The sequence below is a fragment of the Vombatus ursinus genome, unplaced genomic scaffold, assembly GCF_900497805.2.
Source record: "Vombatus ursinus unplaced genomic scaffold, bare-nosed wombat genome assembly UNPS02014822.1, whole genome shotgun sequence".
NCBI classification, from domain to species: Eukaryota; Metazoa; Chordata; class Mammalia; order Diprotodontia; family Vombatidae; genus Vombatus; species Vombatus ursinus.
Genome location: NW_020954600.1, coordinates 11,327,254 through 11,354,261, shown reverse-complemented (window position 1 = coordinate 11,354,261; position 27,008 = coordinate 11,327,254). Strand labels below are relative to the sequence as shown.

The 27,008-nt window shown below is 42.4% G+C and overlaps 1 protein-coding gene across 2 annotated transcripts; it reads right to left on the bottom strand.

Moving 5' to 3' along the window:
• Positions 1–4,280: 4,280 nt before the first annotated feature.
• TRAF6 (TNF receptor associated factor 6) lies at positions 4,281–26,015 on the bottom strand. 2 transcript variants are annotated; one of them, XM_027837696.1, is made up of 7 exons: positions 25,932–26,015; positions 14,787–15,108; positions 11,968–12,118; positions 10,763–10,921; positions 8,906–8,977; positions 6,594–6,671; positions 4,281–6,126 (listed from the first exon to the last, which is right to left on the bottom strand). In XM_027837696.1, the coding sequence occupies exons 2-7, from the start codon at positions 15,080–15,082 to the stop codon at positions 5,260–5,262; spliced, it is 1,623 nt and encodes a 540-aa protein (XP_027693497.1). In that variant the 5' UTR covers positions 15,083–15,108; positions 25,932–26,015; the 3' UTR covers positions 4,281–5,259. The 2 variants fall into 2 exon arrangements, with proteins under 2 accessions (XP_027693497.1, XP_027693498.1); XM_027837697.1 differs by lacking the exon at positions 25,932–26,015 and adding an exon at positions 25,680–25,876.
• Between the last annotated feature and the right edge of the window lie 993 nt (positions 26,016–27,008).

Sequence of the window (27,008 nt, the reverse complement as noted above, 5' to 3'; positions counted from 1 at the left end):
AGGAAAAAAGATAATTTTGGTTATGCCACCAAAAAAAGCAATCATTACCGGAGTTCCTTAAGGGCAGAAGTAATTACTGACCTGTAATTATACTCCTACTCTGTCAGCCAATAGCAAAATGGGTGACTTACAGCAAATTGAGTATAAACACTGGCTTGGGCAACTCTCTCCACAGAGGAAGTGGCATAAGGAGCCCCAGATGATGCAGAGGCATAAATCTGAGGGCAGTGACCAGTCAGTTAATAAAACACCAATATGGCCCCATCGCTTTATATGCCAACTTGGTCAAACTAGGAAACTCCAACTTTTTTTTTTGGCACAAGAATACTAAAGGAGGAAACGAGCTTGTTATTTATTGGGTTCTGAATCAAGGTCAGACTGAAGACCTGACAGGAGGTTCTTTCTGTCCTGGATGATGCCGATTATTATCAGCCTTTGTAATGATCCTCACATACATCTAGCATAAAGTAATTAGCCAGTTAAGAGAAGGAACATCCACCTGAATAAAGAGGCAGCCTGGCTGAGGGGCATTTAATACACTCAAAGCCATGATTTTGTTAGTATTGGCAAAGAGCAGAGAGAATTGTCTATGGGTTTAACTGACCAATTTAAGTAGTCTTCTTCAAAGCTGTGATAGCTTAATGAGAATTGTCAAAGGGTCAAAGAGAACTTAATTTCTTACTTCTAGCTGAAAGAGGCCTTAGAAACTGTAGAGGTTCTTAACCAGGAGTCCATGAATTTGATTTTTTTTAGAAAATATTTTGATAACTGTAATTCAGTATAATTGGTTTTCTGCAAAAGGGGTCCCTGACATACATAGAAAGGCCTAACATACTGGAACCTCCTTTTAGATAGGAGGAAACTGAAACCCTAAGTTGTCATGGCAATAAACTGGCATTTGGTGTCTTCTGGGGACAAGAAGAAAAGATCACGCAATCCTGTCACAAGTAAATAATCACACACTACCATGCTTCCTTCTTGTAAGCCAGTCAGTCCTAGACACAGATCAAAGTGCAGCACCTATATTCCTTGCCACACAAATAACAAAGGCAAGGGTGAGGTGTAACAAGAAAGTAGTGCTAATACAGATGAGCAACGAGGAGGTGGTTGTACAAGGGAAATCTAGATAATTTTTGTTTTGGTGCTGGTGCAATAGAGAAGTGGTCTCTCTCCTTAGCTTTCTTTCCCATCCTGATTTTATAAATCCCACCAAAGCTAAAATGTCAGAGGGAGGTCTGGGTTTGCCTGGAACTCAAAAAGAACACCATCTTGGTCTCCTGACCATAAATAGGGGGTAGATGATCATTAAGAAGCATTTGCTACAGCAGCCACATATGAAATTCTTGAGAGGGAACACCTGCCACCTCCTGTTTATGAGAGCCAGCTCAAAAGGCAGAAATGGGAAGGATTTCCTATCACTATATGGTGATACAGGTTGGGCGGACCAGGCCACACTAGGCCACTTCTGAAAGGACAGTGTGGAAGTGTAGTTAGGAACAGCTAATGACTGGTGAATCCATAAGTCTAGCCCCTGACACCAAAGGAATTCTATCAACCCTTGGTTTTATCCTCACTTGCCTTAATCCTGAATGGTACAGTCAGAGGCACTTGGGGTTTTGCTCACCCTAGACTGGGGTATCTGTAAAAAGCTCCAACAAAGCTCTTTGTTAACCACAGCCACCAGCTGAGGTCCACCTATGTCTGGACAGAGCTGATATGCAAGGAGCATTTAAGTGAATGGCTTGATTTCCCTGAGCCAAACCAAAAATGGCACCCAAGCTGTGGCAGTGAATGCTCACGTCTCCTTTCATTATTTTTAGATGACCGTATCCCCTGGGGGTATGTAGAGTATCAATAAACCCAAATGTTAGATCAAGTGAGGAGGAGCGATGTCACCATTTCTTGAAATTCCAGACACAACTAGCACATGCAGGTGCTTGGGAAAAGGGGCGGGGGGCAGCAAGCTGGGGTTTTGGATGTAATCATTTGTTGGGGTTTCTTGACGACAGTAATTTAAAATTATGTAATGAGTGGCCTTACTTTGGGAAAGGCAATAGCAAAACATGTGATTCATAGAAAATGTAATATAAAAAGTGGCTAGTGGCCTAGCTGATCAACATTTATTACTCCAATGCACCATTCTGTTCCTATCAGCAAGACACTATCTCCACTCAGCTCCTCCTTAGAATCAGTAGTTTGTAATGGGAACCCTTGTGGTTAACAACTAGTGTTCAAAACTGGATTTCACTCCACTATTCAATATCCAAGGTGCCTAAAATACTATTGAACACATTTAAACAAGTAGCCTATATGGACCTCCACAGGCCCTCTCCTTAGGCTCTTCGTTATTGTCCTAGGAGAGTATGTAAAGCAATACTGAGTGAATCCAGTCTTAATTTTTAAGCCTTCTATTCAGATCCCATCAGTTCTGATGAGTTAAGGCAACCACTCCAAATACTGGACAACAGAACTGTCTCCATTGACAAATTCCATTTAGTGATTCTCAGGCTCTCTCTCATTACCAAAATTCATTTTAATCCATCTTAATTATTAAAAAAAAAAAAACCCACAAACGTAACAGCATCTTATGGATATGTCAGGATGTAAAAAATTCAGCCATAAATATCCCAAAATAACTTTGAATCACTGGCTTACACAACTGGGCAGTGGGCATCCATATTTATCGTAGATGTTACTACTTTGTGTGCTGTGTACCTGCAATGAGATTTGGAGCTATTATTAAATCTGTGATTGTGTTTATATATACATAAGTACATTTAAAAATATTTATGATACATCACACACAACAAATATATTTATACACACATCTGTTGCAGCCTCAAACTTCGGTTCAGCAGGTAACCCCCCTGATGGGTATGCAGGGTCAGCATCTTAGCTATAGATCACAAAAAGTTGCAAGAACCTTTACCCGTAAGGTTCTTGACACCAAAACCTACCAGTACAGAGATGAGAAGACGGAAAATAAAAAAATGTGCTTATTTGTCTTCAAGGAAACATACAGTGAAATTAAGACTCAAGACTATTCAGGAATGAGTTTTCAAAGTCTCCTCCCAAATGGATTATGTTTTTACTTTGGCTCAGAATTTGAAGGATAATATTTCCAGTACAGACATACGAACAAAAAGATTAAATAAAGTCAAAATCCAGTGGGCCAGTACTGAGTTTGGTGTGGACACACATCAGGAGCAGCTCCACGATATGCTTGCTGACAGTCAACACTGGAATGATCTGACCAAACAAGCTGAAGAGCTGATTAGACAGCAGGAAGCCAAAAACCTAGCATCCTAGAGCTCTCAAAGGAACCACTGATCAACAGCTTTCAGAGAACAAAATGCTAATTCAAGAGATAAATAAAAGTGAAGCTACGATGAAAATCTACAACGATCTGTGGAAGAACTTGTTTCAGAACTATAGTATCAATGACACAAGGAAAGTGAAAGAAAGTGGTAACAACTTGAACGCATCCCGGATTAAGCTAAATCAAAGCAATCATGACCAACAGATTGCCTCCAAGGCTGAGGATGGTGCAGGCCTCCTTCCCAGGTCTGGAGAACTTCCTAAAGTGGATGACAGAGGCAGAAACCATAGCTAATGTGCTTGAAGAAGGAGCTCAGTGGGAGAATGCTCTCCAGGACACTGGTTTGGCCAAGGAACTCAAAAAGCAGATTCAGAAAACTTCTTGAATCGCATTTGTGAAGCTTTCAGCCCAGCCCAGCAAGGACATACAGGCTGAAATCGATGCCCACGATGACATCTTTAAAAATATTGATGGAAATGGGCAGAATATGGTAAAAGCTTTGGGAAATTTTGATGAGGTGGCTGTGCTCCAACATCAACTAGATGGTATGAACCAGAGGTGGAATGATTTGAAAGCAAAGTCTGCCAGCATCAGGGCTCACTTGGAGGCCAGTGCTGAAAAATGGAATTGTTTTCTGACTTCTTTAGAAGAGCTGATCCAGTGGCTAAATATGAAAGATGTTGAGCCTAAAAAATAAATGCGCACTGGAGGAGATGAAACTGCCTTAAACCTCTAGCATAACCACTGTAAAGAACTAAGACGTAAATTGAAAGAAAAAGAAGAATCTATATCGAATGCTTCAGACCAAGCTCAAGCCTTCTTTGTTGACCTGCCAACTGAGACCCCTGAAGAACCAAGACACGGAATAGGGGCAGCTAGGTGAGGTGGTGCAGTGGTTAGAGCACTGGCTCTGGAGTCAGGAAGACCTGAGTTCAAATCCAGCCTCAGACATTTGACACTTAACTAGCTGTGTGATCCTGGACAAGTCACTTAATCCCAACTGCCTCGCCAAAAACAACAAAAATCCCAACAAAACAAAGTCTCTGACATTCACATGTAACATTTGCATGGAAAAGACCATTTGCAAAGTTCAAAGTCCTTTATAAAAATATATATGGTCTTGGTGAAGAAAAAAATTTTTGACAAGTCTAAGACTGCTATAAATCACTGTGCTTGGAGCTGGTAATTCCCTGGGAGAAAAAAAGCAGCAAATGGGAACTTCACCTCAGATCCCGACAGGTAAAAGGGTGTCAAAATTTTGAGAACTCAAGTCTCTACTTAGCTCTTCTTTTGGGGTAGGTAAGGCGGTAGTGATTCTCAGTTTACTTAAGTCTAATATCATCAAAACAATATGGCTTGAAGGAAATTTCTAATTATCCAGGCAAGAGGAGGGAGGGGAGGCAGAGCAGGCTTTCAACTGCTCTATTCTGACTTCTGGATAATAAATACCATCCTTTGGGTGAAGTTCACGGGAAAACCCTTCGATGTTGATCTTCGGACTTTAACTGAGAAAGAACAAAAGACATCCCCCCGACTAACCAAACCGTTAAAATACATTAAAGGCACCTTGGGTGCCATTCTTTTGTAGAAGCAGATCAAGTGTTCATCTCTAAGGGAAAACTGTTTCAATGTAGACGGCCACAGAAGGAGTGAGGACTTGGGACGGGGATACGGATCTGGACGGCTGACTGATGATTTTCAGGCAATGGTACAGGATTTATGCTACCGTAATAAAACACAACGTTTTTAAATCATTGTTTTGATTTGTGTTTCACTGCTCAAAGGCTTTCGGAGGACTGAGACTCTTGAACTGACTTCACGAGCAACCAGAAATAAAGCCTGGACCGTACCACTGCGCTGTAAATCACGTAAGGCAACTGGGACAGGAGCTGGCTTCAGACTTCAGACAGATTCAGTTTTCATAAGCCAGGGGCCATTCACTATACCCCTGCATCAGTACTGCGTGGCTGAAAGCCCTCCCTCCTTAGGCTATTCATGTCCAGGCGTGTCAAGACCTCACAACGCACAAGTAAGGTATCATCTTTAATGAAGGTTCTTTGCCTAAGAGCTTGCAAGTGCATGAAAGTCACGTAACCAAAACCTTTGGGGTTCCGGGGGATGGTAGGCCTCTGGAAGGCAAGCAGCTCTGGTTTGGCATCCATGATCTCTTCGTGATTCTGCCTCACAGGTGCTTCAGACTGATCGAGAATAGTGAGGCGTATTGTGCCCTGGAAGGGCCAGGGAAGGTGGCTGTCATACTCACCCTGCATCGTGTGGACAAAAAGGGAAATATAGTTAGCGCAGCGCTGAGCGCTTGGCAGCTGCAGGTGAAGGCGCATGCAGAGTTTGTAGCCAGGTTTGCCAGTATAGAATCCAGGACTATGGATGACAACAGGCTTCTCTTCTTCTTGAGATTTCAAGTGCATCCCAAAGTTGTTAATCTTCCAGATATAAATGCCATTGCACTGCTGTGCCTCCATCTCAGCAATTCGGTCCTCCAGGGTTCGGATGGTCCTTTTGAGGTCCCCCACGCAAGCACTCTGTGTTTCCATCTTAGCGGTCAGCTCTCGGATCTGATGGTCTTGTATTACAAGACGACTCTCCAACTGCTGGATGGTTTCCTGGAAGTTATGAATGTCGTGGGGGCATCCTGAGGGGGCCCGGGATATGGAGCTCCCATCGTAGGGAGGGGCCTCACGCCCAGAATTGAAAACTGCAATGCTGATGTTCTCGATGGCCTGGGCCATCATGCGCATGTGGGCCAGAGTAGCCTCTTGCAGGTGGCGAGCCAGATGATTCCTCTGCATCTAGAACAAAAACTGATGATAGTCAGTAACTAGAGCAGTCAAACTGAGAAAAGAATGAGGAAATGTCAGGGATAATCTAAAGGGATAAAATGGAAAAAATGAAAATAATAACTAACACATCTCTTACTCTGAAGTTTGCAACGCATTTTACATACATTATTCCATTTAGCTCTCACAACAATCTTGTGAGTTGGATGCTTCACTTATTAACTCCATTTTATAGAGAGGCAAACTGAGCCTCAGAGACATTTAGTGACTAGGCTACATTGAGTCAATTTTAGAGGCAAGACTGGACCTCAGGCATTCCTGAATTCAACAACATTCCATCGTCTCTTGAAAGTGGATTATGGTTTGCTTAGAACCTCCAATGACCAAGGATTAGATTTCTTTGAAGTATCTTTGCTGAGTAATATAAATGTCACAATTTAAGAGAAGAGTTTTTCTTGATGGTTAAAAACAAAACTTACCTTCTCACGACACCCAAATGTACTGAAAGTACATGGAATTGGAGCTATTGGGCAATCTATATCATAGTGATTAGGCATCTGGAAAAAAAACAAAAATAAACATTTCCCTGCAAGACATGATTTTCTCCAGACACGTTTAAAGTGTCTATTTCAATTTCCAATAAACTATCAGTAAACACAATTTCAAAGTCACACACTGCAGGTTAAGCAATATTAAGTCCCATATTATTCCAACAGATTTGATACAAATTAAATTTCTGGGAAGATAAGAAACTCAGTCCGACTGCTGGTACAGACTTCCCTCTAGTGGTTTTCAGAGGAAAGAGACTTGTCTGAAGTGACTTCAATGACAACTAGAAATTTACCATGGGCTATCAGTGCGGTACAATTGTGGAACAGGGCTAAGGGTCCCTTAATGCAGTACAGCTACTGACCAGTGTTTAAGGCCATTCAGTGTTGGGGATATTCTACCACCCACCCACCCCCAACCCGACACACACATTTTGCCTCCATCTTCTCCCTGCTCCCCCTTTTGTCTTTTTCCTTTATCCTCAGGCCTGCCAGTAGCGGTGTGGCATTGCCCAACTCTATTGGTTAACACTGTAGACAGAGGGTTCCTTGCTATGTGACAAAGCCTCAATCCTGATTCTTGTTTCTGATATGCTCACTTTGATGCAGCAAGAAGCTTTACAGAGAATAGACTTCTCTGAATAGTGCCTGAATGGTTTCTTCCTCTGCTGTAAAGGCAAAATTAAGACACCAAAACTATATTTAGAAGCTGAGGTTGGTGCAACCTTATTTTGTGAAATCTCAAAAGTGATATGGTTTTGTTTTAAAGAAAGAATAGGGGCAGCTAGGTGGCGCAGTGGATAGAGCACCACTCCTGGAGGACCTGGGTTCAAATCCAGCCTCAGCAGAAACACTTCACACTTACTAGCTGTATGACCCTGGGCAAGTCACTTAACCCCAATTGCCTAAAAAAAAAAATAAAATAATAATGGTACTACCTAAATTAAATTTTGGGGCAGCTAGATGGCGTGGTGGAGAGAGCACCGGCCCTGGATTCAGGAGGACCTGAGCTCAAATCCGACCTCAGACACATAACACTTACTAGCTGTGTGACCCTGGGCAAGCCACTTAACCCCACTGCCAAACCAAAAAAAAAAAAAAAATTAAAGAAAGAATAAATTCTGAGAAGGGAATTGGGGGCTGTAAGAAAGGAAACAGGAAAAATGCAGTGTATTCAAATGAACACTTTTGTCTTTTAGAGATAAATTCAACTGGTCACTTCAGCAGCACAACCAATCAAACAGAAAAGTTTAGAAAGTTTTCCTAGCACTTGCCGAACAAGTTACTATAGGGTGATCTCTGTGTTGGCAGATTTCACAGTTGTATTACAATTCCTACCAATAATTCCTATTTTTGCTGTTGAATTGCCCAAAAGTTTTAAGACAGGAATGAGGCAGAACTTTTCCATCCAAACTGTCAAAGACACTATCTGGTCCACCATATACCCATTCCATGTCGGACGCCCAGTTTGCTACCTAAGGCGTACTCATGATGGACTATAAATTCCAAGATACCTTAGAATTTCTTATTAGGTTTCATGGCCTACAGCCAAATGATGTCAAAAAGGAAAGAACGAAAATTGTGGAACTGATTATACTTGCTTCATCTTATGCTTTCCTCTTTCTCTGGTGGAGTCTATCTCCCTAAGGAATATACCATAGCAAAGGTATATCTGACACAAAATTCTTAGTGTATTAACTTAAAGATTGGGTGTTTGAAGACGGGAATGCTCAGTTCAAATAACCCTTTCTCTAGAAATTACCAATTTTTTGGAGGCGAAGACACACACACACACATACACACACACACAGCCAGCTTATATAAATCAAGAGCTGGAAGGGCCCTTAAGAAGTCACATAGGCCATCCGGCCCAACCCTCTCATTTTACAGATGATGGCACTGAGGCCAGAAGTGAAGCATCTTGCCCAAGGTCACATCCACAATTCCAGTTTAGGTCACGGCACTCCAACTTCAGCCTTCTCTTCATTGCAGAGATTTGGGGTTCTCTGGACTTGTGCCTCTTCACAGTCCTGAGCAATTCACAGAAAGTGACCGATACTGTTGACCTAGCTCAAGCAGGCTCCTTCCCACCTAAAAGGATTCCCCAGCCCTCTGCCATGCTATGGAGCATCTCTATTTAAAATACTTTTTGATATTTCATTTCCAACTCGATAACACAGACTCCCTCCCTGGGAGCTTTCAGTGAATGTATATATTTGTGAAAAAGAATGAAGTCACTCTACCTGTTCCCGGATGAGCATGGTGTTGCAGTATTCACAGAAGACTGTTGCCAATGGGCAGTTCTGGTCATGGAACTGCATTTTGGAGAAAAAGAAAAAATGCATTAGCTATACTGGATCAATCCATTATCAACTAACAAGTGTGCGGCTGATTTTTCACCTAGCCCAAATTACTCAGGAGCAGTGAGATTTGTGTAGCATTAACTACTTCAACAGTTTCAAGAACTTAGGTTTCCATTTTTCCCAGGATATTCATGATACTTATTTAGTGTTCTAGTTCTCCGAACAGAATACTGACCAAAATGCAATAGCTCTTCAACTTTTACTAGCTAATTACTAGCTAAAAACATAGCTGGGGCCCTTGTATAAAGAGGTTACTAAATGGAATCATTCCTGGTATATAAGTTTTACAATGTTGCATCTCCACTGTTAAAAGTCAAATCCCATTATTAAATTCTCTCATCATCAGAAAGAATCTTCAAGTCCCTAGTTTGGAAAACCAAATCCCATGCCTAAAGTTAAATTTAGTCACTATATTGGGAAAGAATCAACATTCCATGATGGTTCTACATATACTGAGGCGGGGGCAAGGAAAGAGATATGATTTTGCTCCAATTATGACTCAAACGTGACTCTTTCCTACCACTTTCAGCAAGTCAGCTAATTTCACTGGTCTCTATTTCATAATAATAACTAACATTGACACATCACTTACTCTTCATCAAGTACCGTGCTAAAGAGCTTTACAATTATTATCTCATTTGATCTTTACAACAACCTTGAAAGGTGGGTGCTATTACTATCCCCATTTTACAGATGAAGAAACTAAGGCCAGGGTCACATAGCTAGTAATTGTCTGAGGCCGGATTTGAACTCAGATTTTGTTGACTCCCAGTTCGACCCTCCTATCTGTTGCCCCAATCATTTTAAAGAGCAGCACACAACTTAAAGAACAGAGTTTGGGGAACTACATAAACAGCAACAGTTACAAGATGATACAGATTCTATGAAGGTTAGTCTTGTGGTGGGGAACCAGGAAGCCTGGATTCTTATTTCTAATTTTGTCAATGACAGCATAATCTTCAATTACAGAAGCCTCCTCTCTGTGCCAAAAAGTCAAGAAACAACCTCTTACATCATCACGGTGCTCTAAAGGTAAGTGGGAAATGTTTCAGGTTTGCATAAATCATGCCTGGGCATCATGCCACTTTTGTTTTTCAAAAGTTGTTTCTTCTGTGCTCTTCACACACTTGACCCTGAATACCCTAGATATTTCCAAGATCGGTCTTTAAAAACAAGAGGCAGGAATACAGATCAGAACACCTTTCCCTACAACTTTGTCCCTGTGTTAACTTTTCAACGTGACAAAATGTTTCAAATAAACAGCTTTCTGTAAGTTAATATCTATACATTTTTAACCTTCCAGTCATTTCAGTGAGAATATATTTTAGCCTTCTTAAGCTTTAAAAGCTAATTTGCCCAGAATGGTAATGAAGTTAAAAAGTTCCATTAACCCATACAGGAAGGATATGTGATTTCATCAGTGGAAGGAAATACTACTATGGAAGCCTCATCCACCAATGCAGACTGCAACCCTTCTATGATACAGTAGTTAAGATCAAGCAGTTGCCTGGACTATACAGAGGTGATGGGCCTTGCCCAGCACCTACACAGATAGTTAAGTGTCAGAAGCTGGATTTGAACTCATATCTTCCTGACTCCCAGCCCAATGCCCCACTTATTATGTCATGATGCCACATGGCATAAGATTTCCATCACTTCTCAGTCCCTCTCAAATGTAGACAGGTACCAATTTCCAGGCCACCTCTAAAAGATGGCAGAACACAGGTCAATACGTGCCTCTTTCTCTTCAAATGGCATTGGTGCAGCACAGTTCACACACGACACTTGTCGCCTTGGACACTCCATGAGCATATGATTGTGAAGGAGACATTTCCGAAAGGAAAGGTGGCACTGTGGGCATTCTGCAAGGGCAAACTCACAATGTGTCTGGTGATCCTGTAAGAAGAACAAAATGAAAATTAATTAATATCTGTCAAGATGAAAGGTTCCACCTACTCTCAGCAAGGTGATATACATACTATTCAGATATAAGAGAACATAGATATTATGTAAAGCAGCACATTACAATATGGCTGCTTTAAGGAGTACTTTCAAATAATAATTATGATTTTAAAATTTATAGGGCAGATGCAAATCGACCAAGTTCATATATGCAGAGGCAAAAGAGCTAGTCTCCAAGCCAGAGGAGCTGGATTCAAGTCTGACTTCTGACACACACTGGCTGCATGGCCCTGGGCAGGTCCCTTTACTCTGCCCAGTGCTGTGGGCAGCTCTCTAAGACTTCATGTGGCAGAGAAACGGCCGACCTAAGTTGGTAGAGGAAAAGTCCTAGACCAGGAATTCCTCACACCAAGAAATCATAGGTCTAAGTCTCTAACTCGATCACTATTGCCACATACTCGGCCACAGAACAAAAGCACTCTGAATGTTCAGGTCTTCTCCACACTGAATTACCTAAAGGAGGAGCTACTCTAAGGACCAGTGGACAATCTAATGCCAAGTCATTAAATTTTGAGTGCAACATAAGCAGTGTGGTTAAGCCACTGACTAACATGAGTGGTCTCGCTAAAACTACTTCAAGTAAAAGCAAATGCCACCATTAGTTTCATTATTTCATTTAAATTGCTAGCTACAGGGATATCCCATCGAGTTAATAAAGAAGCGCACAATTTATGAAACCCTGGAAAGAAAAGTACAAGGAAGACAACGATAAAGGGATGACAGCAAAAGGTGCTGGTGACGAGGCAGAAACGGGGGTATGGGAGTCAAGTGTGGCATTTGTAAGACTTAGGCCACCTCTGCTGCAGATCAGGATCACACAAAGACATCTGTGGCAGGAGGAGGAAAAGAGCACTGACTTCACTTTCACTTCTGGGTCTGAATTTTTCCACGTGTATGTGGTGACCCATCAACAATCGAAGGTTACCAAAACTAAATTGCTTTGGAAAGACTACAGAATAGAAACTAGATTTACAGTCCACCTCTAGATGCCTCAGTTCCATCTTCAGCAGACAACCTTCATTTGGACATTTCACTGTAAGCGAGAGGATTTCCCGTTTAGCAAAGTTGTCAGGAAATAGTTGATTTTCCAGCAGTATTTCATTGTCAACAGGGCATTTGTGACCTGCATCTCTACAATAAATAAATGCAAAAATGTATACAATCATTAGAGGGCAATTCAAACTTAACTCTCATTCAACAAATACGTGTACTCTCCATTTAACATCTATTATAGAACATGGTATTTGATAACCAATTGGATTACCAAAATAATCTACAGTAACTGCTGGAAACAAGGCAATCACATCCCATCTTCATGATACAAATCAATAAGGGTTTTTTTAAACTGTGGGGCTGTCCAACACCACAAGAGATGTGGAACCCTTAAATGGATAAACTCACTGGCAGACAGTTAAAGAAGATAAAGGGATGAATCTGAACAGTGTAGACAGCCTTGTTATCCTGTCACAACAAGTCTAGTAGTCAAATGATATTCTAGGGTCCCTGATTCAACTTAATATGACCAGAGCACTTTCAGGAGTCCTAAGTGAGGCTTGACGAATCAAACCAGTGAGTTGTCCTGGGGCATTCTGGTGACTGCTTATACCTTAAACACGACCAAAGCTTTGGGCACAAGCAACAGAAGTGGTTTCAAGAGAACCAAAGGGAAGAGAAATGAATCTGGAGTCAGCAGCAAGGTCAAGTCCTGCTAGTGCTCACTGACACAAAAATGTGAGCAAGTCACTTAAGTTCTCCAGGCCTCAGTTTCTTCATTTGCAAGACAGAGAAGGGGGAGTAAAGACTCCTTTCATCTTGTTATACTTCACAGGGTTGTTATGAGGAAAATACATGGCAAGCAGTAAATGGGAGTCATTATCACTAGGATGTACATCTGCTGGGGCCATGTTTTGGGTTACCCTTAGCCCTCGTATTCCAGGATTTCCTTGTTACTTATGAAGGCAGCTGCCATTTCTGGCCTTACTTATCTGCTTATCATTATCTCCCAGCCCAGGGGTGGGGAAACCTGTGGCCTCGAGGCCACATGTGGCCTTCTAGCTTTTTGGGTACAGCCTTTTGACTGAGTCCAAGTTTTACAGAACAAATCCTTTTATTAAGGTGATTTGCTCTATGAAGTCTGGATTCAGCCAAAGGGTTGGGCCTTGAGGACCTAGAGGGTTGGTTATAGGGATCACAGAGTTGGAAGGGACCTTAGAGATCTCCTTGTACTAGCCTCTCATTTTACAGATGAGGAAACAGAGGCCCAGTGAAATGAAGTGATTTCCTAAAAGTCACATGAGTATGAAGTGGCAGAACTGGGATTTGAACCCAGATCCTCTGACTCTAAACAGTAGCTAGTGATGACATTACATAATTTCACTTTTATGAGCATTAATTTTAGTGGAAGTAGATAGCTGAAGTTTTAGAGGGGAATGTAGAAAAAGAAAAACCCTCTAATTTACTCTTGTGGGTTTTGCTTCCTTTTCTAGTCCCATTCCATGTAGGAAAATCTCACTAATTTAATTAAACAAAGAACAAACAAACAAAAAAGCTTCAGTTTGCCTAGTTTTCTAAGCCTGTATGACACTTGGTGACACATTACATATCTCTAACTTAATAAGAGGAAACCCAATAACCAAACCCTAGTTCTATTTACTATATATATACATACATACATACATATATATATATATGTATATATTGTGTGAAGAAGCATGGTGGGAAACGATGAAGGAAGGCAAAAGTTCAGCCAACAAGCTTGGTTTCCTGGGTGCCTTTTCAAAGTAATACCCTAAAACAATTTCTTAATCCACATTACAGATGCTGCTTATGCTTATGGAGAGGGGACTGGGAAGTACTAAAAAATAAATATTCAATGAAGCATTAAACTAGGAACTCAGAAGAGCTGGGTTTTATTCCTGAATCAACTACTTATGGCCCTAGAAGGATAGAGCCCTTAATTTGTTCATGTCGCGTACTTCTTACCTGGAAATAAAGATACCAGTTACTCAACTACTTCATATGGATCTTAGAAGAATTTTTAAAAGGAAGAAGAAGGGGAAGGGGGAGAAAGAGGGAGTGGAGGGAGTGGAAGTAGTGGAAGTAGTAGTGGAAGTAGTAGTAGTAGTGGTGGTGGTGGTGGTGGTGGTCGTCAGGGTGAAGCCATCCATTTTTTTTTAGTTCAAGTGATGAAAAGTATCCCTTGTAATTTGTAGTAAACTATGGTGAGTTACTCACTACAGTTGTCATTGTACTACTGTAGCTTTTATAAAAGAAACCCCCTAAAGTGTTTAAAGCTGCCCTTGGTGAACAGAAGTGCAGTAAAAAATTAAAGCTTTCTTAGAAGGTGACCGTTAATCCACTCATGGAAATCCCATCTATAGCTGGAGTATCACTTACTAATGAAAGGGTGTGGGGGTAAATTGCTCTTACTATTGTGCATAAACATGGCCAAGCTGAGTCAGATATTAAGAAATACACTGACAGCTCATTAGCAGTTTGATTCTTCACTAGTGCTCTAAGCTTGTGGCTACTATTTTGTGTTCTGGTCTTGCCACCTTAGAACAAAGTAAAACTTCTATGTCCTTTCTCTAAGTAGGATAATTTTACTTTCAATTTTCACAAGATCTAAAAGAAATGGCTTTATAAACTGGGGGAAATGGCAATTACCTTACCAACTGTTGCTGGAAACAGAATCCAGCTTTCTCAGCTTACTGTCCGACGTCCTACATTACCCATGCAACTTCTTACCCAGTAAAACTACCTTTTGAGAAACTAAAAGTTCTTTCCCATGTTTTGTTACCTTATTGACTTGACAATGCAGGCTTTGCAGAACCGATGGCCACATGGGGTTTGCACGGCTTCTCGTAATGCCATCAGACAGATAGGACACTCGTATTTGCTTTCAAGGGGTGGATCAAACTCCACATCATAGCCTTGAATCTCTTCCATCAAGGAACTGGAAAGGTTCCCAGGAATGGTGCTCCCATTTACGCTATCCTCCTTTGCGCCAGTGCTACAGGCACTGGCCATGGCAGTACAACAGTCGCTGTCCGGCTGGTTGGCACCACAGCTATCTTCACAGTTTACCAGACTCATTGTTGCTAGGTGGCCAAGCAACTTCTCTACAGAAAGAGCAAGAAAAAAATGCTTAAAATTGGATTTACTTAGCACCCATTGCCTTTGTCCAATTTTTGGCTTTAAGCAAAGCAATTATTCCTTCAAATCTTGGCTCAGATATAATTTCCTCCATTCAGCTTTCCCTTATACTACTTACTCACCCAGTCTTCCTCTTCAAACATTCCAAGGGCCCTCTGATCTTCTCCTGTATGCTTGTTTGTGTATACGTTTTTTCTTCTGTTAAGTTTTAAGCTTCTTGAGAGTAAGAATTGTGCATATGCATCTCTGAATTCCTGATAACCAAACACCCACAGGTGCTTAATAAATGTCAAATGACCTTACTCTGAATCCCAGCCCTGCCCTTTACTGAGACCTGAGTGGTCTCAGTCACCTCACTCAATCTCTCTGGGCCTCAGGTGAAGGGGAGACAAGTGAGACTATTAGAGGTCCATGGCAGCTTTAAATCCATGATGCTAGGGTTGGTCTCTCTTTGGTCCCAATCACTTTCTATTTGGTATGATCAATTACAACAGCTGACACACACAGAACTTTAACATTTAAAAAAAAAAGTACATTATCTCATTGATCCTCTCAAGAGCCCTGTCTGAATGGGGGTGCTATTATTATCCCTATTCTGGGAACAAAAACCCCTACTGATCAGAAGATTTAAGTAACTGGTTCCAAGGTCACACAGTCAAGTATCTGAGGTGGTTTCCTGCCTCCAAGGCTGGTACTGTTCTCTGCTACCCCAAGCACCTTCACACATGACTTAGCTCCTTGAGGTCAAGGACTCTTTCATTTTTGTCTTCATATTCTCAGCTCCCTATACTGTTTGTATGTGTACATATGCATGTATGCCTGAGTTTTACATATCCATGCATGTATGGATATATTTTTAAAATTAAGACCAGGTCTCCACCTTACCCAGGTAGGAAATGCAAGGGATGCTCACAAGCCCATTCCCTAGCACTAACTGGAGGGAGCTTTCACCTGCTTGCTCCATTTCAGACCTAGGCCAGTTCTTCCTTCCTTAGGCAGACAACCTGACAGCCTTCTACTTCCAGGGGCTCTAATGTCAAATAGTGCAGACATCCAATCAGCACTACCCACTCAGCTCAGAACCTGGGAGCTCAAGAGATCCAGTAGCCTTAGTCACTCCTGCGGCTGGGGTTACAGTTATGCACTACTATACTGCCCACACAGTTAAATGAAGAGCTAATAGTCTACTATGCGCCAACGTTGGGGAAAAGAAGACAACAGGAGGCAGTCTCTCCCCTTAGCCAGGGGAAGAAACAATGTGCACATTGATAAGCTATATCCAACATATATAAACAATAGTGGGAGGAGGGTGGGGCATTAATCACTGGGGAAATCAGAAAAGGCCTACTGCAGAAAGTAACATGCACTTGAAGGGAGAATGGAGGTTCCAAGAGGCAGAGGGGAGGTGGAGAACATTCCAAGACCAGGGGAACGGCTGTTCCAAGTCAGGAACTGAGGAGACAGAATGCTATATAAGGGCAACAGTCCATAGGCCAGTGTAGCTGGAATACAGAGCTCTGAATGACATGTTTATAGGTTTAAATAGCGTCTATGTCTATAAAAATTTTAATCTCTGATCTGCTCATTCAGACAACAAAGTGGAAATACAGGTGAGCCTCTGTCAACTATAATGGGTCATTGATAATCCCCTTTCCATAAAGTCTTTTTATTAACTGAAACCTAGGAAATACAAGACAAAGATTCTCTCTGAAGCCACACTAAGCCATATCTTATTTTAAAAACTAAGATGTTGTGATTTCCTTACTTCTTTCTCACCTGTCCAGTGTTTGGAGTTAAGAGAATCATCACTTGTAGTTCTAACAGCCTGTGAATTCAGTAGTAAAATTATAAACCATTTTCATTTTATTAAGAATATGAAAAAAAAAGAATATTTTACAGCAAGACGGAATGCAAAAACACATTGACTCTGTAAACATCAAAGCAGGCTTGGGCCAGGACTCCTTGGCTACTTCGCCTCAGCCAGAGAGGCTTCTCACGCTGGCAAAGCCTTTACTCCTTCTGCCTCTACCTCTGCCTCTTCCAACTGGAGAGTTCCTCCCTGGAAGCTTCCATTTAAGGAAGTGCCCACGCAAGCCATACCCCTTCAAAGCTGGTTCTGCCCAAGACTACTTCTTACCTTCCTCCCTCTTTTTTCAGCTCCCTCTTATTTTGTCCCATTGAAACGGAACCTCCTTGAAGCAGGCACGGTCTTTTGGCTAGTATTTGTATTCCTAGGACTTGGCAAGGTACCTGGAAACAACCTATGCACTCACCACTAAAAAAGGCTCTCTTGCTTTGTCAGTCTGTCTATCTGGTGTTAAACATCTGGAAGTAATAGTTTTCAAGAAATGTTGTTTATATTTTATCTTTTTAAAACAAAGAGTGCCTGTCTAAATAGTATATTTTGCTTTGAATGGTGACATTTTTTTCTGTGTTTATATCTCGTTACACAATTGTCTTAAGAACCTGAAAGTAAGTTTCCTTTCGTAAGCAGCTTATTTGTTACTGAGTAGCTGCTTAGGAACTGGACCCAATTTTCAAAACAGGTTGTTAGAATAATCAGTTCTACAACAATATTTCCTATTGATATAACAGATGAGATCTCATTTTTTTTAAAATGGCCAAATACGGAGCAAATGGTCAAATATGCTAGCTATTATTCTAATGGTATAAAAGCAATAAAATGTCTGATACTATTTCTTAGGAATCAAGCAGTCCAGAATCATAGTTCAAATTAATCCAAAGAACTTTGACCATCAAAATGAAAGCAAATGGACATCAGAGGATCAAAGAATCATAGATTTAGAACCGGGAGAGGCCTTAAAGGCCATCAAATCCAACTCTCATTTTATAGTTGAAGAAACTGAGACTCTGAGGTGAATGCCTTGCCGAGGGTCACACAGTTAGTAAGGGTCTGAGGCAGCATGTGGACCCGGGTCATCCTGAGCCCTGTTAGGGGGAGGTGAGAGTGGTTATTATTGCCTTAAACTTCTGGACAACTGATCTTTGGCTTCAATATTTTTTAGCTTCAGAGTCAAAAAATATTTTAGGAAAAAATAGATGCTTACAAGGATAAAAAAAAAAGATATCGGTTTGGATTAGAGATACCTTGTTCAGAATTTGTGTGCAAATTATTTCCAAAGGCCAGTTTAGCTACTCAGTATAGTTCTGCCATGAAAACACTGAATTTTTTTTTAAACTGATAATAAAAACTTACCTTTATCACTTTCAGGCTTGCAAAGAATGTCACATATCCTATTATCTCATTTCAGCCTCACAACCATCTTGAGGTAAGTACTCTGGTTATCATTCTAGCCTCTTTTTTACATAGCAAAACAGTACAAAAAACACTCAGAATAAAACCAAAATCAAAACCACCCTGGCTGTGGAGTCTGAATACCCTAGGTTCAAGTACTGGCTCTGTCTTGTACATGAGTGGTTTTGGACAAATTGTTGAACTTCTTCACTTTTTGTACCTGGAAAGTGAAAGGGTCAGACCAAATGACTTCTAAGGTCCCTTCTACCTCTACATCTAAGATACTATGAAGAAACTGAAGTTCACACAAATGACAAAACCTGCCCATCATCATAAATATCATGAACTGAGGTCTCTCCTTTATGTACACTTGCCTTTCTACAACACCCTCCTAAATTCTCATTCACCTCTTTTCCATTACTGAAATCAGTTTTTTAAAAATTCAAGCAAAAATTCGATGTGCTTTAAATGGATTTTTAATGAGTAAATAAAGCAAAATTAGCAGGCAAAATAAACTCATACTGACATGCTCACTACAGGAAAGTAATTGCTTTTACTAACTCTGTTAGAAACATTGTAGGTTACTGCCATGCATGACATGCGCAACTCTTCATAAAGAAATCCTGCTATTTCTTAAAGTGAGAATACTGCTCCCCCTCCCCTCCCCCACGCCCCAAATGCATTTTATAACATTAAATGGCAAAATATTTTTTAACCGAGGAGACATATGGCTCTCTCTAGGCTTTGGAGAAAAATATGAATATGCTTTTTATAGAATGACTAATATAGCACTTTATAATTTACAAAGCATCTTATATATGTTATCTCAGATCTTTTTTTAAAGACAAAAAAGAAAAAAGAGGAAAAAATCAGCACAGCTAAGCAATATATCAAAAAAGTCTGAAAATATATGTGAGGTACACCACTAGTGGACCTCTCACTTCTACAAAGGAATGGTTTATAGTGTCTTAAGGTTTGCAAAGCACTTTTAACTCCTTTGAGCCTCACAACTATCAACCCTGTTAGATACATTCAGGGATAGCTGTTTTACATATCAGGAAACTGAAGCTCCGTAAGATCACACAGCTGGTAAATACCGGAGGCAGAACCTGAATACATTTCTTCCTGAATCCAAGGCCAGCATTTTATCCACTAGGCCAACAATGACTTGCCCATTTTTTCTTGAAATGTATCTCCTGAGGCTGTGTTGCCGATAAAGCCTCAACTCTGATAAATTAGTCCATTTATGTATTTCATAAACATTGCCCTGAGGGTAACGTCTTCATTTAATAATTCACTCTTCAAAAAACAGCGGGTTTTTTTTTTCCCCAGTATATATATTCTTCCCTCCATTGGTACAGACTCAGGCTTGTGTGCAGCTACTTCAGGCTGCAAAACTGACTTGAGAGCTGCTCTGGATGCAAGATTCACGAACCTTCAGGCTGCCTGGTAACAACACTCCCAGACTGAGCCATGCTCCCCCTCAGACAGAGTACACTTTGTCACTGGGCCCATACCAATTCTGCCAGCTTGGAGGAGCTGCCCGAGCCTGTGCTTCGATTACCTTTGCGAACTCAGCGTCATCTCTGTGCCACAAGCTGACATACAAAGATTTGAGTGGGAGATACTTAGGCTTTCATTTAATATAAATGAGAAGACAATGGCAACAGTATTCCACACAGCAGACAAAAGTTGCCAATTTAATATTTTAAAATGCTTTTTAAGACAAAGATATTTCTCAGATTTCCCTGGAGTTCTAGCAATAGGGACACTGTGAGTCCCTGTCCTCCATATACTACATGGATCTTATGCATACATAGTTATTTGTATGTTGTCTCCTCCACTAAAACAAGCAGGGCTTGTGTTTTTGCCTTTCTGTGTAGCCACAGTGCTTAGCACTGTGCCTGACACAGCAAAAGGTACATGAATGGCTGCTGACTGAGACCGAGGAGGAAGCTATTCGGTTAAGCCCACTTTTTCCTCTTCCAAATATACATGTTCTATCCATTCATCAAACAATTCATTTGGTTGGAAGTTCTGATTTTAGTTCTTTCTCAGGCCCATTAAAAAAAAAAAAAACAAATCAAAGGCCTTCCCCACAAATTAAACACATCTTTTCTGGCAAATACATTTCCAAGAAAATTTGTTCAATAATCAGTCCCAATTTTGGTGGAAACAATTCACAGTAAAGATGCAGCTTAAAGACATCAGGCATTAAAAGAAAACACCAGAGTGACTGAAAATTTTATCAATAAATACTCCTTGCTTTAGGAATCAAAACCACATACTCCATCTGTCATTGCCTTTCTGCTGAACACTACTTCCCTTCACAGATAATGTCAAAAGGCATTTACTCTACCTTCAGTGGGAAGACTAGAAAGAGAAACAAGGCCCAACACAGAGCACCTATTTTATTATAAGCAGACCACTTTTTTATATTTGGTTTTCTTGGTAAGCAAAGTGATGAGACTATGTAGTTCCAAGTTCCTTCAAGGAATGGAAGAATATGCCACCAGGAAGGAAACAGGTATTCATTAGCACCTACTATGTGCCAGGCACTTCAGGTTAGTACTTTATAAAAATGATCTCAATCTTCACAGTTACCCTAGGAGGCAGGTGCTATGATTAATTATCCCCATTTTGCAGTTGAGGAAACCAAGGCAGAAAGTAGTGAAGGGACTTGCCCAGAGTCACAAAATTACTAAGTGTCTAAGGCTGGATTTGAACTCAGGTCTTCCTGACTTCAGGCCCTTGGTTTCTCCTGCTGCCTCTAAGCAGTCTGGTATGTTAGAAAGGCCACAGAAGGGGATGAAGGCGACATGGGAGGTTTCACCCTGGCTCCCCCACCAAGAGCCATCACCTTGGGCAGGCAGCTTCACCTCTCTTGGCCTCAGTTTCTGTATCTATAGAAAGAAGGGGCCAAATGAAATCATTTCCAAATTTTAAACTACACACCTCCTGGTGACAGAATCAACATGGAGACTGAGTCACACATTTTAGACATAACCAATGAGGGAAATTGTTTTGCTTGACTATGTATATTTGTTACAAGGGGTGGGAGGTATTAGGCTAGATGATTTCCAAACGTCCACATGTACATGACAGATCACTGAACTCAAGAGTCAGAAACAGCTGGATTCAAAACCAACCTCAGATATGTATTTGTTGCATGACTTTGGAAAAGTCACTGAACTTCTGGCAGCCTATTTCCTCAACTATAAAATAGGGACAATAATATACTAGCACCAACCTCACAGGCTTATTTCAAAGATGAAATAAGAGATGCACAGTATTTTGAAATCCTTATGGTCCTATATAAATGAGCGCTATTATTTTCTCAGTAAAGCTCTCACTCTGTTGTTGCTCTTCAGTCATCTCAGTCACATTGGACTCTTTGTGACCCCATTTGGGGTTTTCTTGGTAAAGATACCAGAGTGGTTTGTTATTTCCTTCTCCACCCTGATTGGATAACGAATGGTGAGGGTAGACAACAACTCCCCTTTCACTAATCTGCTGGAACTCTTGGTTTGTAGCTCTGTATTCTGAGTTCAAGAAAGACTTCTTTAATTGGCTAGAAAGTTGTCAGGCGACCAATACAAGCTTCTTTTGGTTCTACAACCCGTAGAAATACCATCAAGAATATGTCCATACACCAGAGGTTCCCATTAATCACTAAGTATTTGAGTATCTAATAATGCATGTTAGGTTTCCCAGGGTGGGAGTGGGAGAGGGAAAAGGGAGAAAGGAAAGGACACAAGAACTGGTTCATCGAAGCTAGAGCTGCAGGTGGGAAGAAGGATAAGTAAAGGTCAAGAAAGCTTCAAATAAGACTTTCAAACATGGTTTTTAAGTCAGATCAAAGTTTTCACAGGATGTTAAAAAATAAATCACACCTGACACACAAAGAAAGAGACTGCAGGAAACAGAAATGTAAACGAAGTATTGTCAAAGGATCATTAATGTTTTTTCGTATTAAGACTCTTAGAGAAGCTATATGCTTTCACATAGATTATGCTATGATGTAAGGATGAGCAGAGTTCATTAAACATAGGAATTTTTAAAACATTAAAGGGAGGGAATTAAAATTCAAAAGACTGGATATATATGAGAATTAAAATATAGGTAACAGAGAGAGGGAAGAATCACAAATGATTCTTACAGTCAGAATTTGGGAATAAAGTTCTCTTAAAAAATTCAATGTAAACCTAACTGTGCCAATGTTAAAGCTGTGATTCTAAAGTATTCTATAATATGGTGGACTGGAAGGAGGTGATCTGAGTCCTGGATCCACCACTGTGACCACTGGGAGTCAATCTGCTCATCTGTAAAACGAGGAGGTTGGATTCCCTGGAGATCTCTAAGGTCCCTTCCAATGTTAACATTTTACCATTTATGTAGGCTGCTGCTGAAACCTTATGAAAGGGCCTTAATCACGGAAACAAAATAAAGCATATGAGAAACCCAGGGCATATTTAACTACTCTAGCATGACAATCACGTACCTTCATATGGCAGGCACAAAGACTTACAAAGTGCTTTCCTCTCAAAACCATATGAGGTAGGTAGTACAATTATTATTTCTCTTTTACAGGTAGAAAAACCAAGCTTTGGAAAAAAAAAAAGCTCAACGACTTGCCAGTTACAATCCTAAGAGTCAGAGCTTCATCTGAAGTCAGATTTTCTGGCTGTAAGGCCAAGACTCTTTCCACTTCATTAAAATACCGTCATCTCTCAGACACTCAATCAGCAAAATCCAGCTTCCTAAATTGTCAGACCCATAGGGAATCTTAGAGATCATCTAAAAAGTTCCTAGAGGTGAGCTGAGTTGTGAGAAAGTACTTCACAGTAAACCTTAAGGCCTTCACGTTGGATGTGGGTATAACTGGCCAAGGCTATCTCATGTGTCAAGGGTAAGGCCTCTACTGAAACCCAACGCCACTTCAGGCCCACTGTTCTTTCCATGATGCCAGGCTACTTCCTTTATTACCCAGAACGAAAGTAGTTCAGTTCACAAAGAAATTGGAAGTAACAACAGTTGTGAATTTTTTTTATAGTTTACCTATCTGTGTATACAGATATATTTGGTAATATGCTTTTCCCTAAATCAAAAGTAATACAAGAAACAACCATGGAGTTGAAGTAAAGAATCAATGTGAATTCTTTAGGTGCTTTCTGTTCAAATCCCTACCAAATGCACAGTGGAGTTCCCCTACACCAAATACCAGGAACAGTTTTATTGAACTGATGTCTGGAACAGTTTAAAGGTTGAAACCATTGTGTGCAGAGGAGTGGGAGAAATGTTCTCATCTTCTGAATTTTGGAGGAAGGACTCTCTAGGCCCTCCTCTGAATTAATCAGGGAACTATAAATACCTGCTGGCTTGTTTGTTTTGCCAGGGACAAAGGGAGGTAGGAGCCAGGTTCTGTGTAGAAGCTTTATAAACATGTAACTCAAAGACAGTCAGAGAGAAAGAAGAGCCGCAATAACAACTGAACGTGTTGCACAGGAGGGCAGAGGACCTAATGTAAGCTGTTCCTCAGCAGGAGAGCACCTCTCCAAGACTGCGCTCCCTGGTGAGGGCACAGCATTTTTAGTTAGTCACAGGCCGGGTGTTCCACTCCCAGCTCTGCCACTGACTACTTGTGTGGCTTTGGACAAGTCACATCATTTCTCCTCTGCAAAGCTCGGGCTGGACTAGATGACCTCAAAGGTCCCTCCCAGCTCTACTTCTGCCACCACCCAGCCTTGACCCGGTGCCCTCCAGCAGACTGGGTGGAAGGAGGGGATGTGGGGGGTGGGGGTGGGGAGCTAGCTCCAGCGGTGTGAGAAAGCCCAGCGTGGAAGGCATAGGTTTAAGTCCCTGCTCAGACGAATCCTGTCCGGGTTCAGGGCCAGAGCAAGACTCGACAGAGCTTCCTCACCGGGGAGTTGCCTCTACTAATGGAAAGGCAGGTCCGGTCTTCAGAGCCCCAGACCACATCCAGCTGGCCTCCTTGCTGCTCTTCAAAGAGACACCGCCTGGAATGCTCTGCTCTTCACCTGAGTCCTGGCTTCCTCCGAAGACTCAACTCAAATCTCACCTTCCATCGAAGGCCATTCCCAGTTCCTCCAACTGCCAGTAACTTCCCTCTGAGGCTACCTGCCCCCTCCCCTGCGGCCTTTGTTTGCATGCGGTCATCTCTGGGAGAATGCCAGCCCCTTTGGGGGCGGGGTCTTCTGCCTTTCTTGGCTTCCCCAGAGCTCAGCAAAGTGCCGACACATAACCAGTCCTTCACAAAGGCCCGACTATTCCCATCTAATGGTTTAGCTTTCACTAATACAAACATTACAGCCACCAACTCTAAATAGGACCCTTTTAGACGGCACCTGCGGTTAGGAAGTTTTTTACTTATGTAGCCCAGTAAGAAGCAGCAGCTGTGGTGCAGAGGGAGCCTTACTCAGAGTGGAGAAAACCTGGATTCAAATCCTGTTTCAGACACTTAATGCCTATATGACCCTGGACAAGTCACTTAAGTTCTCTGAGCCCCAATATCCCCATCTATAAAATGGAGTTGAGAGGTGGTACGGCAAGGGATGGAGAACAAGCTTCCCAGTCAGGCAATACACATTTATCAAGCACCTACTACGTGCCAGGCGCTGTGCTAATCACGAGGGATAAAAAGGCCCAAAAAACAAACCAAACCTCAATGCTCGGGCAGTTGGGGGCTCACCGACTAAGAGGTAGGGCAATGACAGCATCAACACCGATATCACCACCACCACCACCATCATCATCATCACCACCTCTAACATAGCCCATTATGCTAAGCGCTTTGCAACTTATCTCATCTGATTCTCACAACAACCCTTGCAAGAAGGTGCAGCACCCCCGTTTTATGATGGGGAAACTGAGGCAAACAGGCTCAGGGACTTTCCTAGGACCACTGCAGTCAGTAAGCATGCCAACAACTATGTACTAAAAAGGAGGTATCCACGATAAACTGGAGACAATCGACAGGGAAGGTACTAAGATTAAGGGGAGGGGAGGATTTTAAAAAGACCTGGATTCAAATCCTGCCTCACTTACTGTGTGTCCCCGGGTAAGTTACCTAACCTGTGCAGGCCTCAGTTTCCCCATCTGTAAAATAGACCAGCCTCAGGCTCCCCGAGGCTGGCGTTTAAGTCTCGCCCCTGACAAAGGCTACCAGCGGGACCTCTCTGAGCCTCAGTTTCCTCATCCGTCCCCAGGTCCCCCCGCCCCCGGCGCTCGGTCTGTGCCCCACGGAGCCGTTATCGGAGGTACCTCAGGGTGCTCCGAGCGCTCTCCGAGTCACTTCCTCAGCCCCCGGATCTGTCTCTGGCCTCGGGCGCCCAGCACACAGCAGGTGCTTAATACGTGCAGGTGGACTTGGCCGTGACCATCCCGGTTCGTCCCCCTTTCCTCGGGGGCGCCGGGCCGCAATCACTCGCTTCCCAGAGGAGATAAACTGAGGCACGGAGCGGGCGGGGGCTTTTCAACCGCTGCGCCACAGCCTCCCAGGGCCGCGACACTCACCCGCACTGGTCGGTTCTTCCGTCGGTCGGTCGCTCCGAGGCCTCCGAAGCCGGGGCCCCGCGTAGAACGAGGGCGAAGCGCGCGGTCAGGGAGGCCCGCACGGTCGCAGGAGCGGGCGAGGCCCCTCAGGCCGCCGCCGCCGCCGCCGCCGCCGCCGCCGGAATCGAGCTTCCGCCTTCCCAGCTCCCGGCCCTGGCATCAGAATGCGACTGCGCCTGCGCCGGTTACGACGGCGCCCGAGAGGGGTCGCCTTCTGTCTGGCGGCGCAGCGCCCCCTGCCGCCATGGCGGTTCTCCGCCGGCAGCTCTGCTCTCCTGACGCCTGCAGCCGCCGCCCTATGCGCACCTCGGGATTGCCCCGGTGAATTCCATCCTTGCGCGTCCCTGGTCCAACGCGTGGAAAGCGAGGTGCGGTCCTGGACGCTGTGGGGCAAAGAGGAATTAGGAAGTGATCCAGTCACATTCATGAAACTGATGGAGGAGGGGGCAGAGACCCAAGACTTCCTTACAGAGGGAATTCCCAGATGGGGTAGGGGAGAGTAAGGGAAGCGCCTACTCCCACCTTTTTTCATTGGTATCCATTTTCATTTTTTTTTTCTACGTCTATACAATAATCTTGTAGGAGTCTGGTGCAGTACCGAATAAGTGAACAGATTTAGGAGGTATTGTCATTTGAGTTATATTAGCTCGTCCTACCCACGAGCAATGCATGCGTCTCCAGTAATTAAGGTCTACATGTTTGCAAAGAGTTTTGAGACACATTAATTTAATAGAAATGTTTTCGTTGTTGTTATTACATTCTCAGTGTAACCAAGCATGACCTGACACCTCCTCCCTATTTACTCCCCACGCCCAACACGGGCTCTATTTAAATGGGAGTTTCTCTCCCTTTGCCATCAGTTGTTTTACCCGGTTCTGACTCCGCTGAAATATCCAGCCTCCCCCAGGATAAGCTCATCACTAGAAATCTAATCAGCTTGGAATTTTAATTCACTTTCCTCCTCACTATGCTCAACTGCCTCAGGATGTAGCAATAAATTCCTCCCAAACCTCCTTTGATGGAGGGTTCAGAACTTTG

What these genes read in the sequence shown, in the direction of transcription:
- TRAF6 (XM_027837696.1), bottom strand. Translation starts at nt 15,082, where the DNA reads ATGAGTCTGGTAAACTGTGAAGATAGCTGTGGTGCCAACCAGCCGGAC. An exon ending in TGCATTGTCAAGTCAATAAG is followed by an intron (nt 12,119 to 14,786) that starts GTAACAAAACAT and finishes TATTTATTGTAG; the next exon opens with AGATGCAGGTCACAAATGCC. An exon ending in CCATGCTCATCCGGGAACAG is followed by an intron (nt 6,672 to 8,905) that starts GTAGAGTGACTT and finishes TTTTTTTTCCAG; the next exon opens with ATGCCTAATCACTATGATAT.